Source organism: Rhizomucor pusillus (genome assembly GCF_041956525.1).
Source record: "Rhizomucor pusillus strain CBS 183.67 unplaced genomic scaffold VTP01scaffold_9, whole genome shotgun sequence".
Classification (NCBI taxonomy): Eukaryota; Fungi; Mucoromycota; class Mucoromycetes; order Mucorales; family Lichtheimiaceae; genus Rhizomucor; species Rhizomucor pusillus.
In genome coordinates this window covers 1,089,543-1,104,073 of record NW_027192151.1, presented here as the reverse complement: position 1 = coordinate 1,104,073, position 14,531 = coordinate 1,089,543, and the positions used below count along the sequence as shown (strand labels likewise).

At 42.5% G+C, this 14,531-nt stretch overlaps 5 protein-coding genes across 5 annotated transcripts; 1 reads left to right on the top strand and 4 right to left on the bottom strand.

Annotated features, from left to right (window-relative positions):
* Positions 1-727: 727 nt before the first annotated feature.
* Positions 728-9,060, top strand: VTP01DRAFT_10957 (uncharacterized protein; the record flags this gene model as incomplete). Its single annotated transcript, XM_069379376.1, has 17 exons — positions 728-1,053; positions 1,121-1,542; positions 1,601-4,290; positions 4,353-4,499; positions 4,565-4,767; positions 4,826-5,065; positions 5,130-5,249; positions 5,323-5,541; positions 5,601-5,741; positions 5,804-6,731; positions 6,795-7,100; positions 7,177-7,435; positions 7,500-7,624; positions 7,704-7,925; positions 7,982-8,242; positions 8,306-8,773; positions 8,830-9,060. 17 exons carry the CDS (start codon positions 728-730, stop codon positions 9,058-9,060), a joined length of 7,308 nt encoding a protein of 2,435 aa, XP_069239357.1.
* A 73-nt stretch (positions 9,061-9,133) lies between these two features.
* Positions 9,134-10,395, bottom strand: VTP01DRAFT_10956 (uncharacterized protein; the record flags this gene model as incomplete). The annotated part of the gene is made up of 6 exons (XM_069379375.1): positions 9,134-9,262; positions 9,324-9,482; positions 9,541-9,777; positions 9,854-9,952; positions 10,019-10,199; positions 10,283-10,395. 6 exons carry the CDS (start codon positions 10,393-10,395, stop codon positions 9,134-9,136), a joined length of 918 nt encoding a protein of 305 aa, XP_069239356.1.
* A 263-nt stretch (positions 10,396-10,658) lies between these two features.
* VTP01DRAFT_10955 (uncharacterized protein) lies at positions 10,659-11,317 on the bottom strand (the record flags this gene model as incomplete). The annotated part of the gene is made up of 4 exons (XM_069379374.1): positions 10,659-10,697; positions 10,841-10,967; positions 11,031-11,132; positions 11,187-11,317. The coding sequence occupies 4 exons, from the start codon at positions 11,315-11,317 to the stop codon at positions 10,659-10,661; spliced, it is 399 nt and encodes a 132-aa protein (XP_069239355.1).
* A 1,589-nt stretch (positions 11,318-12,906) lies between these two features.
* On the bottom strand, positions 12,907-13,563 carry VTP01DRAFT_10954 (uncharacterized protein; the record flags this gene model as incomplete). The annotated part of the gene is made up of 2 exons (XM_069379373.1): positions 12,907-13,040; positions 13,392-13,563. 2 exons carry the CDS (start codon positions 13,561-13,563, stop codon positions 12,907-12,909), a joined length of 306 nt encoding a protein of 101 aa, XP_069239354.1.
* Positions 13,564-13,617: 54 nt separating this feature from the next.
* Positions 13,618-14,395, bottom strand: VTP01DRAFT_10953 (uncharacterized protein; the record flags this gene model as incomplete). The annotated part of the gene is made up of 4 exons (XM_069379372.1): positions 13,618-13,692; positions 13,767-13,896; positions 13,962-14,119; positions 14,192-14,395. 4 exons carry the CDS (start codon positions 14,393-14,395, stop codon positions 13,618-13,620), a joined length of 567 nt encoding a protein of 188 aa, XP_069239353.1.
* Between the last annotated feature and the right edge of the window lie 136 nt (positions 14,396-14,531).

Sequence of the window (14,531 nt, the reverse complement as noted above, 5' to 3'; positions counted from 1 at the left end):
GGTCTCTGTGTTAAGAAGAAGTTGCAAGAGATGACCTATCCGCGCACAATGACACCAGATTCAGTGAAGGGGAAAAGAGAGATAGACACGGGATACGTGCCACAGACAACAGCTCAAGCTTGTCTAGGCTACACGAAGGTAGCACAACCTAGCAACACCACTTCTGGATGGCCACAGTTTTCTCTACGACAAATAGCTGCATATCATCAAATTTGTGAACCCTTGTCTGTCCTTATTGACCATTATACTTGGCCCCATGCTGTTTTCGGTTCAAAGTGCTTGCAGTATTTGCATAACTACGTTATATGTTTTCTGTTTATGCTGCAAAGCGTTTGTAACGGGTGCAATATGCACGAGTCAGATGTTGCATTTTAGCGTAGTCTCTGATGCTATATATACAGTACAATCTCAGTTGTATTCTTCTGTTTACCTTGTAAGGCCATGCACGCTGTACGCCCTGCATACTAGCATTGAAATGTTGCCATGCTATGAAACTATAAACTTTTACAGATCGTATAGAGTGAGAAACCTAAATTGAAAAATATATACAGTCATTACCTAATAACTAAGTATTGTGACATGTGCGATATTCATTAATGAAGATTATAACTTATGCCTTAGGTTTGGGAGTCCGAGTCTATATCAAATCCAAGAAATGTGAAGCAGTGCATGATTTCGGATCCAGCTTCCCTTCCGTGTCTCGTTCTGCCGCCCATTCCATTGCACAATGTCTCTTCGGAAACCTAGTGCGACTATCATCAACATTGCACAGGCGGATCGAAGGCAGAGTGATAGCAGGTCGCTGCCGCATATAAATAATAATGGGTCTCCAAAGGCGCAAGAATATCAGAATATGGTGCGGCATATTCTAGGCAAGATCAACAAACGTCGACGGCCACCAACTGCACTTGTGCACCTCGCAGAACAATGCCGATCTATGAATTCAGCGGAAGAGTTCGATAACGAAGATCTGGTAGATCTCTTGATACAACTACGAACAGCACTGTCTCTATGCCAAAAAAGCGGAGTGGGCGATCAAGTTTTATCTCAACGGTAAAATGGACCTTGCGTGTACTGATGTACATATTTCAGTAACCATTCGAAATACGATAATTTACAGTGAGCGAGATACTATACCTATATCATCACAGCAGACTTCACCTTTATCTTCGCCTCGCTTTCCAGACTCTGAGGGAGCATCCTCGATTCACTCACCTGCCACCACCAGCATCTCTATGTTTGACAAGATAGTAGCCGTATTAAATGATTTAATATTAAACGACTGTCGATACAAGAGCAGCAATCCAAAACCTTCAAGACCGCCGTATATGCTTCAATATGTAGTGATTGATATCAGCACAGTATTGGTCTCTATCTGCAAGGACATCCACTCGGTCAATGTCATTGGCACTTGCATGTTGCCAGCATTTGACGTTTTCCCAGAAGGCTCTCTGCTCGGCAAGCTTTTGGGATTTTTTATTGATATTTTGATACCAAGCATAATGGAGCGCGAGGAAAATATACCATCATCACCAAGAGCTAGTAAGTAAACGCAATGCAGAGATAACTACGACGAATATTAATCTAACTTTGCTAATAGGTCAGGATGGACAAAGTTATCCACTTGCTCCCACCATAAATATATCCGGCCCGGAAAGTTCCAGCTCTGAACGCAACCGAGAGAACCATCTTACCATTGACACCCATCTATCTTTATCTCACAATTCAGTCTCGTTGAGGTCACCGCAGGACGGCCTGCGACAAGAAGACGACGCCACGCAATACATAGCATTATTCCCACCTCTATTATATTTTATGGCACGATATCTTGCTCCATACCTATCATCTGTGGGTAACGGGGCATGCGACTCTGTATCACAAAGTATCACAATGCGATCGCAATCGCTCTACAGTTTCCATCGAGCTTTGCAATTCATGATTCAAAAGAAACCAGATTTTTATCTCGACATTCTGCAGGTCATAGCCCTTGGTACGTCCGACGTGAAATATCGAGCATGTCAGATATTATTCCATTACTACGATATCAGCGCTGGTCACATTGTCGTCGCAGAACCGTTACCAGTTCTTGGGTACGAAGAGGAGTATGCAGAGTTGGAGAAATTGAAAGAACGTCAAGATTACGAAGAAGCGCGACAGCAGCAGCAGCAACAGCAACAACAGAATACTATTGATCCGTCGTCTTTGAATGCCATGATGATGGGGTCTAGCCCATCACTCAACGTCGCTGGTATAAACAGAAAATATCGACCAGGACCATCACCAAACTACTTGCCTCGACAACAAAGTGTCGATGAAATGGAAGATCATCTTTCTATGCAAAAGCGGCATGCATGGTATCCTCACATATTCGCTGAATACAGCAAATATCAGGCCGAGGAACTTTCAATCCAAACGCAACGACTTTCAACAGGCATACAGACTCTAGGGGTTACAATCCATGACGATATGAACGGTGCATACTGCAGCGAATGCTTCAAACTCATCAAGGGATACGGCCTCCGCTGTTATCGTTGTAAATGCAGCGTCCATTATGGATGTTCTGCAGGAGAAGATCAAGATATCATGCTGTACGTTAAGGAAGGGGGTATACAAAAGGTAGTTAGTCCACAGTTCTGCCACATCCCTCCACAGCCTCGAGCCAACGTCTTTTATGGGAATGAATCAGAAGAGAACTATTCACTGCCAGTAGTCAGCGCATTCGGCCATCAATTTCATCTTATCAACCTTTTCACGCTCATTCTATGCGCAGTATGTCGGCTACCTCTCTGGGGTATTTCTTTGCAAGGTTACCGGTGTTCCGTCTGTAACAAGTTCGTGCACTCGTCTTGTCTATCAGCTTGTATCAAGGAAAAGGACTTTCGCCGCAAGCATCCTAATATCCAGACATGCCAGCCGTATCAACCGTTATTAGAAAGCGACACGAGAATATCATATGAATCGCTATGCACCGATCTGAAGGATTATTACGGTGATTTGTTACCGAGCTCTGAAGAAGATCTTCATGGACGGAAATTCGAAGAAGTCGGCACAATATTAAGCATATTGATGCTCCAAGACAACATTCTTCAATGCGGCATTACATCTGGATGTCTTCTTGTGAGCCACGAGGACGAGGATCCTCTTCATTCGGATAACAACAACCTATCAGAGAGTCCGCGATATTGCCCGCTTTTGCAACGAGGCATGGATATCTGTATGGCTTATCTATCGTCAGGAAGTTGTCATGCGTCGACCTTTCTGAGCGATTTTTACGTTGGTCGACATCACAATTTAGAAGCATGTGTACTTAGCAAGGAAGAGTACCTTGCTCACGTGGCAGCAATGATGAAAGCTATGGCTACATGCAAAACAGATCAAGGACCCATTATCAAGGCATCGCCACACATCACAAAAGAAGCACACGGCTATTTACGGTTGGAAACTGCACAGCAAGACAAGCAGATCAGCTCTAGTCGCGGCGAAGTCTGTACTTTTGAGCTTCCACGGGAAACCATGGAGAAAAACAAGATGGTCTCTTGGCTTATGGATACCTTGGAATTCAAAAGCATAGCGGCTGTCAAGATCTTGATCCAACACATGCGTAATCTAGGATTAATTGAGAATTTGAATGGTACGCCTGCCTTATTTCCCAATGAGGAACTCAATTCTACATTGAGGACAACTGGAAGCTCGGGAAACAAGTGCGTTTTTCCAATACCATTTGCCATCGATTATTCGCCCAACGTTGAACTTTTGCTCAACACCATCGACGCATGCCTAAGCGATATCGACATCTCTATCAATGAATGCGGGATGCTGTTATTAACTCGGCGTTGCTGGCCTGACCCGTTCATGTCCTTTTACACCTCAAGTCGATTAATCGAAAGCATCCTTTCGTGGATATTCCAAGAAGACGAAAAATTAACCGCCCTGCATGCGGGATATATTGCGAACAAACAAGCGCTCCCAGGCGTAAGAACGAATCGATGGACTCAGGCTGCGCAGAATGCTCTCCTGTCTCGCATGAAAGGAGCATCATCCAGTGGAGACAGAAATCGCCAAAGTGTTTCCTTTGCAAATTCTACAGGTCTTAGCAGTGGAGCTGGTATCGTTTACGTCACAACAAGAAATGCTTTGCGTGATAGATACATTGTTCGCTGGATGGGGACATTGCATGATATCGACCCTGATGCATATGCATCAATGCTTCACGACATGCTTGAGAGAATTATTGAAGGCAAGCGAGAGGAACCTTCTATCCCCGACTGGATAAGTAAAGAAGATCGTCAGGTAAATATCTTGCATCGTGGGTCGCGGATAGGTATATGCTTAATAACAGAATGCTTGCTTAGAGATCTGCTGTGCAACGTTTCGAAGAGTTTTTGGGATACCTACTGAAGCTCAAAGCTTGTGGAGTTATATTTTCTGCAATGGATCCGATTTTGCAGCGCTGGCTTGATAAAACACAAGCAGAGTTCCATATGGAAGGCATACTTGATGTAAGGGCATTTCTATTGTTGCCAGCTTTCTAGCCTTATTATCTAATTTGGAAACCAACAAAAAGGAAAAACAACCTGTTGACATACGCAGTCTCGCAAAATTGTGCTCCTCAAAAGTTTCCATTTCCAAAGGCTCACCAGATTCTGGCAAGCATGCCACGGATATGTCCGGTCAAACTTTTGACGTGATATCTTCGTTGTTCACAACGCAGGACACAGAAGATATAGAACGTGGTATCCGCTGGTTGACACTTATTATGCATGCAGGGTAATTTTTTATTACATTAATCTATATGATCTCAGTTGCTTATTTCTGCCTACTACAGAACCGGTGTACCGTACAGTATCCTAGCCAAGATTGCTCGATTGCTGATAGCATCCCAAGTCCCGCTCTACATTATAGCCGAGTTTACGAAATTGCTTTGGTTCCAAGCTGTCAATATCCTCAATATTAACGTATCCCGGGCCGCAATCATCGACGTTATTGGGTATTTGAATGAAATGGCTCTTGAGGCACTTCAATCAAAGGGTAATGAATACTCGTACACTGCTGAGGAGCTCGAATGGTGAGTAAAACAAGCGAAAAAATATTTGTTGTGAGGGAGTTGTTAATCTACATTCTGAATACAGCGTTCAAAAGTTCATCAGATACTCTGCTGCGCTGACATGCTTTTCGTATAACTGTCCGTTGGCCAATATTACGAACCTGGATCTGGTGCCATACTTTGGTGATCACATTGCGCAACTTTCGTAAGTCATACGCTCTAATAACAATATGCGAACTTGATGGAAATTCATTCAATGTTTGAAACTGCTCTTCTAGTCAAAACAAGCGTGCAACTATGCATCCAGATGCGGCACAAATCATGAACGTTGATAACTCGACACCTATCATTCGCTGCATGCTCACATATTTGAAGATGGATGAGCTCAATGTCAAGGAGCATGTAATCAAGATGTTTTATGCCTTGATATTCTGGGGCTTTGGTATCAGCGATAAGAGCGATTTTGTGGAGAAATGCATGGAACCATTAGTTACTGCGTATGTACATCAGTGTGGATACAGGTTTTGAGTTGCGCATTAATATCTATTGAACATAGGGTGTGGGAAATGCTTCCGCCGATGTATGACGCGACAAGCGATATTACATTGAACTTGTTGATGAAGCTTATGAATGTGGATCCACAATGTTTTCTGACTTGCGTATATCAAGTTTTCGAAAATAAGGATTGGGAAGTCAGGTAAACATGTGCATACAATGGTAGATTGTCACTGTCTCTTGGCTCAACGAAGGCAACAACAGGTTCCTTGGCTTGGATAATTTGTACGGTCTTTTCACAAAGATGGATGCCGCTTTCCAAACGAAATGGCTTCCGATGCTTGCACATTTAGGACCAGTCTTCAGCTACTTTGTTGCCAGTTTGTTTGACAAAGAAGAGTATGTGAGGTCCAAGGCTCTTGCCATGATCCGGACGTTTGGAACTTTGCACCTTCGATCAGCGTTCCGTTGCTGGGAAGCCTATTTCTTGACGGCTACTGAAATGCAGAGAATACCAGTAGTCAAGCTGATGACTCGCCTCAACGCGCTTTTTCCGGATTGGCAAGTGATTCAGTGGGAATCGCTCCTAGAAGCGTTGGAATCCAAGCAAGGAAAGTCTTCAGATACAGAATCTATTGATATTCTAGAACAGTACATGCGACCTGGTGGCAGCAGTAAACAAGATTCCGAAACAAAGCAAGATGAGATGGAAACGCTGCGTCTTGCAGAAACAGAAAACTCCAAGATATCGATGCTTGTACTGGCCATGCAAATGCTTACGAACCACTTGGCGATTAATACGATTCAAATGTCACGACTGAAATACGCTTTTGTCAGCTTGATGGGCTTTGAAGACTGCCAACGATATTCAGTCTCTGGAGAATGGCATGTTTCGTTTGGAAACTTGTCTTTTGATCCATCATTGCCATCCCAGTCTGCGTTCGTCACAACGTGCTCACGCCATCTAAAGATGGTGATGGATAGCTTCGCTCCTTTGCCAGCCGAGACAGTCGCGTCTATGGCACCCGAAATGCTCGAGCGCAACCGTGTGGAATTAGCAGAAAATAGCAGTCCTGGTGTCCATTTTATCGACGTTGTCATCAAGCTATTCAATTCGAATATAGACCTTACTGCAATTAGCCACGCGACTCTGAAGATATGGCTTGAGACAGTTTTGATAGTAGTTTACAAGGTAAGAACCTTTGGTGTCTTAAACCGCGATCGAGATGCAGGTTTTGCTAAAATATTATGTCAGCACAACATTTTGGAACATGAAATTGAACAAGGAATTGTCAGCTGTATGAAACACATTATCGAATTACTGACGAGGGATATCAGCGAAGAAAATAAGCTCTTGATTCTCGAAATATTGAAGTATCTACTGCGACGATCAGACCACCTAACGGCTATGGTCCTGTCCCGGCAAATCATGGCGCTCGGCAAGTTGCTGACCAAACTTGGCTCCCAACCTTCCGATCCCGTTTTCCTCAAAGCCAAGGAGTTTCTAAAGAGCGCTTTTCTCCGCTTCGCTGTTGCAGGCCTCTTTGTTTTGATGTTCAAAGTAAGTCAAAAGGGAAAAGAGCATAACTGTTGCAACAGAACGCAAGGATGTAAATGACTGAATTTGATCCTTTTAGAACCAAACGGTGTCTGATTCTAACAACCGAGATGTGGACCTATTTTTTGTTCTCAAAACGGTTATCGATCCAAAAGACATTGTACCAGAAGAGGATACTCAAGAAATTGTGTACCTGCGCGATCAACCAATTCGAGACGTACTTGATAAACTGATGAAGCAGCAGATGGAAAGAAGGGCCTTCTCTACCGTTCTGTATAACATGTGCCGATATGTAGAGACGGTGCATTCACATCCTTACTCTGAATTCATACTGAATGGTAAGCAGCTTTCCTTCCTTGATCTAATACGACAATGCTAACGATCAAGAAATGCTTGGACCAGACTACGCTGTCTTTTTGAATTCGCTAGCAAAACATACAACTGGCTGGCGCCGCTCGGATTGGGATATTAATCCGATATTCACCATGTCTGCCATTCTACTTAAAGAGCATCCATACCACTTTGCGGTGAGAATCGTGAAATTCATTGACAAGAAAAAAAAAGGTGATAGTCTGACTGATATTCTGTATTTTGCGTTTCTATCAGATTTTACTACCGCAAATACTAGCTATATTTAGACACGGCCTTCAAAACTGCATCATTCGACCGGAAAGTGTTGCCAAACTGCTTTATGCGTACTCTACACTCCAATCCATCCCAGGAGTCCAACCGGAGAATGCGTTCATGCAGATAATCCTTGAAGAAGTCAAAGCCACGTTGGCTACAAGAGCAAAGCTCCACAAGGATACATTTTTGACTTTAATCGAGGTAAACTTGCATATTGTAGGTCTCTTTACGAGCGGAAGAAGCTAATTATATAAAAGCTCATTCTATGGGACACGAGTCCTGAATATATGGATTGGTTCCGCGCCGCTGAAGGCCAGCATTCCTATCATCATCAGCGATACTTTGAGCAAGGCTTACCTTCATTGCTAGAACCATTGGCATATTTTGTAAAGACTCCACCTGTCACCCAACTATTCACAAAGACAGAGTACAGAACGTACTGCGCTGTATCCAAACTGCTCGCCATAATGTGCGTTCAGAGTGAGACAGCGTTTTCAAAGTTACTGGAGCTGCAAAAGGCAAGTTGTTGTAAGACAGGGAAAGGTTTGATATCGAAAAATAAAATGACAATCTTTGAATAGATGGATGAACTACGGCCAACATTACGTTTCTTTAACTGGTTCCTCCTTGCTGTTCTCCGCGAGAAATCAAGTGTTATCCTGTTCGAGCAGTTAATGGCTATCGAAGATACCATCAGGGAATTAATTCTGCAAGCTTTGCATTCTATTCCCGTCGGATTTGATCGCATTGATGATAGCTTTGCCTACAATGCCTCCGGTGAATTATTGACGCAATCTTTCCTGCTAATCAAGGCATGGACGCTGCTGGGCCAACCTCACAAATCGTCCTTCTGGATGTCAGTATGGCCGGGTATTAGACGACTGCTGGACAGCGTGGATCCTGCCATGCTGGGCGTGGCTGGAAGCAACGGTGTGTTTCTCTGGAAACATTTCCTATCTGTTGTACAGTTTCTCTTTGCCTGTCGAAGCGACGCTGTTTTGGTAAATGCATATGAATGGAATCTATTTCTTGACATCCTACTGGAGCAGGTGAGAACCACGATATATGGTCATCATTCCTATTTGTACTAACGTGTTTGGTCTAGGATTTGGTAAATGCAGACAATCCATGTCTTGAAGATCTGCTCAAGCAAGCAGCAACCGTTAAAGAAATGTTTACGACACCTGCCATCCAGGTATCTCCAAATACTCTGATCGATCAACTGTTCTTGGAACTACGCGATATCATGCGACTACAAGCAGAGACAGTACAGCTTCAGAGTAATAGTAATAGTAGCAGTAGAGCATTCCTGCCGACAATGGCTGCTGAATTGTAACCTGATGATACCCAGATTTTGTTTAAAAGCTCTTTTGTTTTTACGTTAGTTTATGTACAGTCTATTGGATTTGTTAAATCTTCTGGTTTCTATAAGCACTCCATAGTACAATGGGCAATTTCCAGTCCTTGCGGTGGAGTTTAGGGTCGAAAATATTAAAGTTGACTTGCTCGAGCTTCTCCAGATATCGAGCACTTGGTATCTAACATGAATAGTTGGTTGGTGAACTTAGTAAATTCTTCTCGCTTAGCTTCGAAACTTACAGCGAATAACAAAGATGGGAACGCGGATGCGGGAACATTTTTCAGCATGGAACGAGCAGTTAGCAGATGGTCATTGGCAACAGTAGCAACTTCGAATATGGCATCTTCCAATCCTTCTGCGTGGCCTTCACGGAAAACTTGCTCTTGTGAAATATTATACTAAATATTACTCGGATTTAAGTTACTTTCATACGTAGATATTGTTTTACATTCTCACCTTGGCTGTAATTTCCGCAGGAAGCACAAGTCGTTTCTGGCTCAGATGGAAAGGTATCGATCGCAAAAAGGTAGTGATACCAATTGTTTTTCCCAGATGGCTGAGTGCATGGTCCGCATTGACATCCTTGATACCCAAAGATTCAAGGTGGAGATAAAGGAGACTGGAAGCCGTGTTTTCAGAGTACGATTCCATATCCTTGATGGTCATGAATTGGTGATCATCGAGGTTGGTGGTCTAAAGTATTGTTTTGTCATGTGTGTAAATTAGACTATTTTTTGCTTGGATACCATCAAAGTTTCTTCACTCTTACTCGTTCACTGATGATGCGTTTGAACCACATGGATGAAAGTTTACATGTTTTGAGTGCATCTTCTAAAGCAATTGCGATTGGTTGCTGCGGTGCTTTGCCCTAGGAAACCGGACAAACAAATGATCAATGTCGATACATTCCGTAAAATGACTGACGGTCGCATACTTTGTATATATTATCGATTGCATCCTTCCAAAACTGCATTCTCATTTTGCCGATCGTTGGATTCGATACACTTTCGCGGATAGAGGCAAGTTCAACATTGAATGCTCGGATTGCATACTGAGCCGTTCTCAGCTCCTTTGGGAAGAAAGGAATGCACAGATACGCATCATAGTCTCTCTGTCTACAAACGGATACATCAAACTGTGTAAAAAAAGACCAATATATGCACTTTTGCCTGTGCACCAGCTCGCTTTTCTTTATTACCGCACAGAATCAGAGCAGTACTTGACAGCTGCCGGCAGCTTGTCATTAGCCGATGAGTAGCGTCGCACCTGACAGAGATGCATAGTGCATCTCGACAAAGGTCTTAGTTGCATGACTGAAAAGTGGGGGGTGGGGTTTGAACAAGAAGGTAGAGCTTGTTGTGCAATCATGCAGCCTATACTTCATATAATAACCAAGCCACTGCTCCAGGGCGCATGAGGATTGCCCTTGGTAAATGAGCAGGATACTTGTCATTTGTTCATCATAAGTATATATGATATGTATGCTATAATCTTTTGGTACATGAATATCGTTCTATTTACAGATGGTGAGGAAATGCATAACTTCGGGAATCAGACACGCAATGCGGATTTCATCATGCACTTTCCAAGACCTCAGATATGGCACCCAGAACCTACAGACAAGTTAGCAAAACTGAAATCACCATGAATCTCTGTTATAATTTACCATCTTTATATGAGCTCGAATTCTATCCGCGTCTTTTGAATACTTTTCGGCAGACCTGCTCCCTGTGTCAATATGCTAGTCCGCAAATACGTTGGTAATTACAACATACTCTTCTAGTTTCTTCTCCTTCTTATCGATAAACGCGAGCGCTTCATCGAGTGTGAATTGGACGTGGAACCCGAATCCGACATTTACATAGATGAACTTGGTTTCTGGGCTTTCAAAGCAGATACAAGGTTAAGACAGTTTCATTTCAATAGTTCGTTTCTGTTGAACTTACACATGTGCTTGCACATAAAACTGTGCGCCAAGGTCAACCATAGTTTTAAGCTCTTTCAAGTCGTGTTCTTTTATCAGCTCGATTTGCGTTCTTAATTTCTGACTTCAAGTCTGATTTAGTGAATGCACTTGATCGCGGCTAGTCCAAAAGACTCACTATTCCGAGATCATGTTAAAAGTTTCGTCGCGAGCATCCAGTACGGTTTTTAGGTTTGGCTTGAGTTTAGTATTGATGAAATCTTCATACTTTTGCAAAAGTTCTGTCCGTTCTTTTTGACTTAGAGACATTCGAGAAGAATTGGCAAAGGAAGTAGGTCGGAGGTCTCTTTGTCGCAGTGGCGAGCTCTTGACTATCAGCTAACATCTTGAATGTCTTTGTTTATTTCTCGCAGCGTTTTTCTTGCTAGTCAGAATCCTCTTGTCTATGCAGGACCATAGAATCATAAGGTCCAGAGCTGTATCAAGTTACAAGGCAATACATGTAAACGCCAGCATCAGCTTTTTTAACTGACTCCTCGTGGACGTCGTCCAGTCCACAGAATCAAACATGCAGCGCTCTTACCGCCATGTCTCTCTTGTACTGGGCGATATTCTGGATAGCATATTGGCCACACAGAAGCTAATCAACGCTCTAGTGTATGAGCAAACTCTGTAAAGAAGTGATGGTGGACAATCCCAAAGCTTGCTGCAGAAAACAGTCATGTAAAGCAGAACGCCCGTTGTCTCAATGGACTTTGCGCGTTTTTACGCGTTACATTGTCAAATTGAGCAAATCAGAGATTCCAGCAAAGAAACCTTTTTAGAGGAGACAAGATAATCAAATAAGAAAAGTATTTAATGATCGAATGATGTCGTTTATTGACTTCAACTTCCAGTATTTATATTATATTTTCCTGGAGTTACAAAAGTACTAGTGACAAATGTCCGAGTCGAAGGAGGATTCAATCAACCTTGTCTTGAGCATTTCTTAAATTCAATACACCTATGACATCAATATGCCGTAAACCTCTGAACCAGGCGCCAATGCAGAACAAAAGGAACGGAATGAGTCGGATAAATGGAACTTACGACCTTCATGAGCAAATTTTTTGAAGGCATGACTAAAGGAATAGACGATATTTTTCATTATTCTTATTTTTATCTTTATATTTATTGCACCAAAAATCTAAGAGAAACGAAGAATCAACGATCACGAGAAGAAGCGTGCAACATACGTCGAAAATTGAGTAAATAAGTTTCTTCCATTAGACCGGAGGATCCCCTATGGGAGGATGTATCACCCATCCCACCCTTCCCTGTTTCCTTAATTGTCGCTCAGAAGGTCTGAAGTATTAGTATCCCAATCCCTTCCTTTTTATATATATATAATATCTTAGCATAATTCCAGAAGTTTCCCATTGAGTCTCTGGAATTTTCGCTGAATAAAGCAGAAGAAGATCAGAGCATACATCCTTCCATAGGTGATATTCCGACGGTCTCATAGAATTAACGGGAGATCCTCGACCGTTAATTTGGCTTTGTACTTTCTCTCGTGGTTCTCTATTGTTACCGTTGTTACCGTTGTTACTGATGTTATTAGAACTCACGCATAAAATATTGATTCGCAGGTGGTGCCATTTCAATAGAGATTTGGTGAATACAGCACAAAGACATGATTTCAAATTGAAAACGTTTATATTGTCCGTTTTCCACCCATGCTATACGACAACGATAAAAGCATAAGATTAGCTTCCTTATTTCCCATTCTTTCTCTGTTCGATTGTATGTATAATATGAGAGACCTTTGTATTTTGTTATCTATTTGACTGTCCCGATTTGATTGAATAAGTGTCTGCGTCATAGCTTTTTCTGTCTTTGCTTCTTCTTTATCTTATTCACTAAAGTGTATGGACCGGCCTGTCAAGCAAAATCTCGGACTCCTTCTTCAACAGCAACGCGATTAGTTTGTCTGAGAATGACCAGTATCTGCCTATTCGAGGCAAAGCCCTTTCGATATGAAGCGCTGTAAGGCCTAGTCAAGGATATTAGCCCGCTTTAGCCATTACCTTGCAGATGGTAGTCAACAAGCAATAGATTTGTCGCTTGCGAAGAACCTAAATATTTCAATCTGAATTGATGAGACATCAAAGATGGTTTAAAAACTGCGTGTATTGGTGATTAAACGATATAAATCACTTCCAGTGTTAGTTTCTTGAATAATAGACGGACAGCATATTTTATATCGTGGAGCATATTGCGAAGATAGATGTACTAAGGAAATGGTAAGATAAGAAATTTTTATTCATGTCTCTATGTAAGGCAGCGATTTCTGTACAGGACCAAGGAAGGAAAAGAAGAGACGGACAGAAAGAGAGAAACATACTATATGCAGAAAAATAATAAGAATCCGGGGGTGTTGGCTGACTCTCTAAGGTCCACCGTGGTGTATGAACACTTTTAAGGGAGGAACGGAAAAAGAAGACGTAGAAAATGCAGTGCAAGGAAATGGTTTGGGTATGCTGCAATATATCTCTCTCTGAATTTTTGCTGTGCATGATTTTTTCGAGCAGTCGTCTTCGACGTTGCTACTGTTGCGTGTTTTCACGTGTTCAAGAGCTTTGTTGCTGCTGCTGAGTGTTCGGAGATTGGGAACCTTCTGCCATGACCACGAATCTTTCCAGAACCTATTTCGCGGGTGAATCGTTTAGAATCAACAGTGCCGTTTACCCCGCATTTTTGTTTGTAAATTATAACGTACCTTGCAGAATCCTTCACGGCCTACAGCAGCGTTCTGTTGGAATCGTTTCAAAGAAAAGTCCTCAACGAAGTTTGCCCAGCGAGATACCAAACTGCCTGCAGAAATGGTTGCTTGCTGCGAAAATTGAGTCCTTGATGGACAACATGAAGTCAGCATTACGCATGGACAACTTTTAACGTACGCATAGAAACTTACTTATTTTTATCTTCAGGGTGCTCGCTGTAAACAATTCGTTCTTCGACGCTCAAAAAGTTGGACATTGTCAAGTTCTGGCTGGTCATCGTCAGCGTTTTCTTTTTTGGATCAATAACGGAAACTTCTCGGACATATTGTGTGGTATCGCCACCAAGCAACTGCAACGCAGACACAACAAAAATATCAGTATATCTTTTCTTTTTGCATATCAAGTCTTCCCTATAATTTACCTTTAGAATAAGTGCTGGTACATTCTGGTTAACTGTAATGAGTCTTTCCGTAGTGAGCACTCCTGTTTCCGGATCGACGGTCCGATTCAGAACGTCCACATGCTGTACGTGAGGGCAGTGCTCATTGGGATATTTTTGCCAGTTCGCTGCCGAAACAAGGCTCCACTCGTAAGCGTATTCGTGAACCGTCTTGAACAGCTTCATGGCGTCAGCAAGGGAGAATGAAGAGAGAACAAGAAAGATTCACGCCCCTGGACGACCAGTGGTGGAAGAAAAAAAAACACGATTCAAAGACCGCAGTTGGTCCAATCGGGTTCAATTCTTCCGGTGATATCTTTGC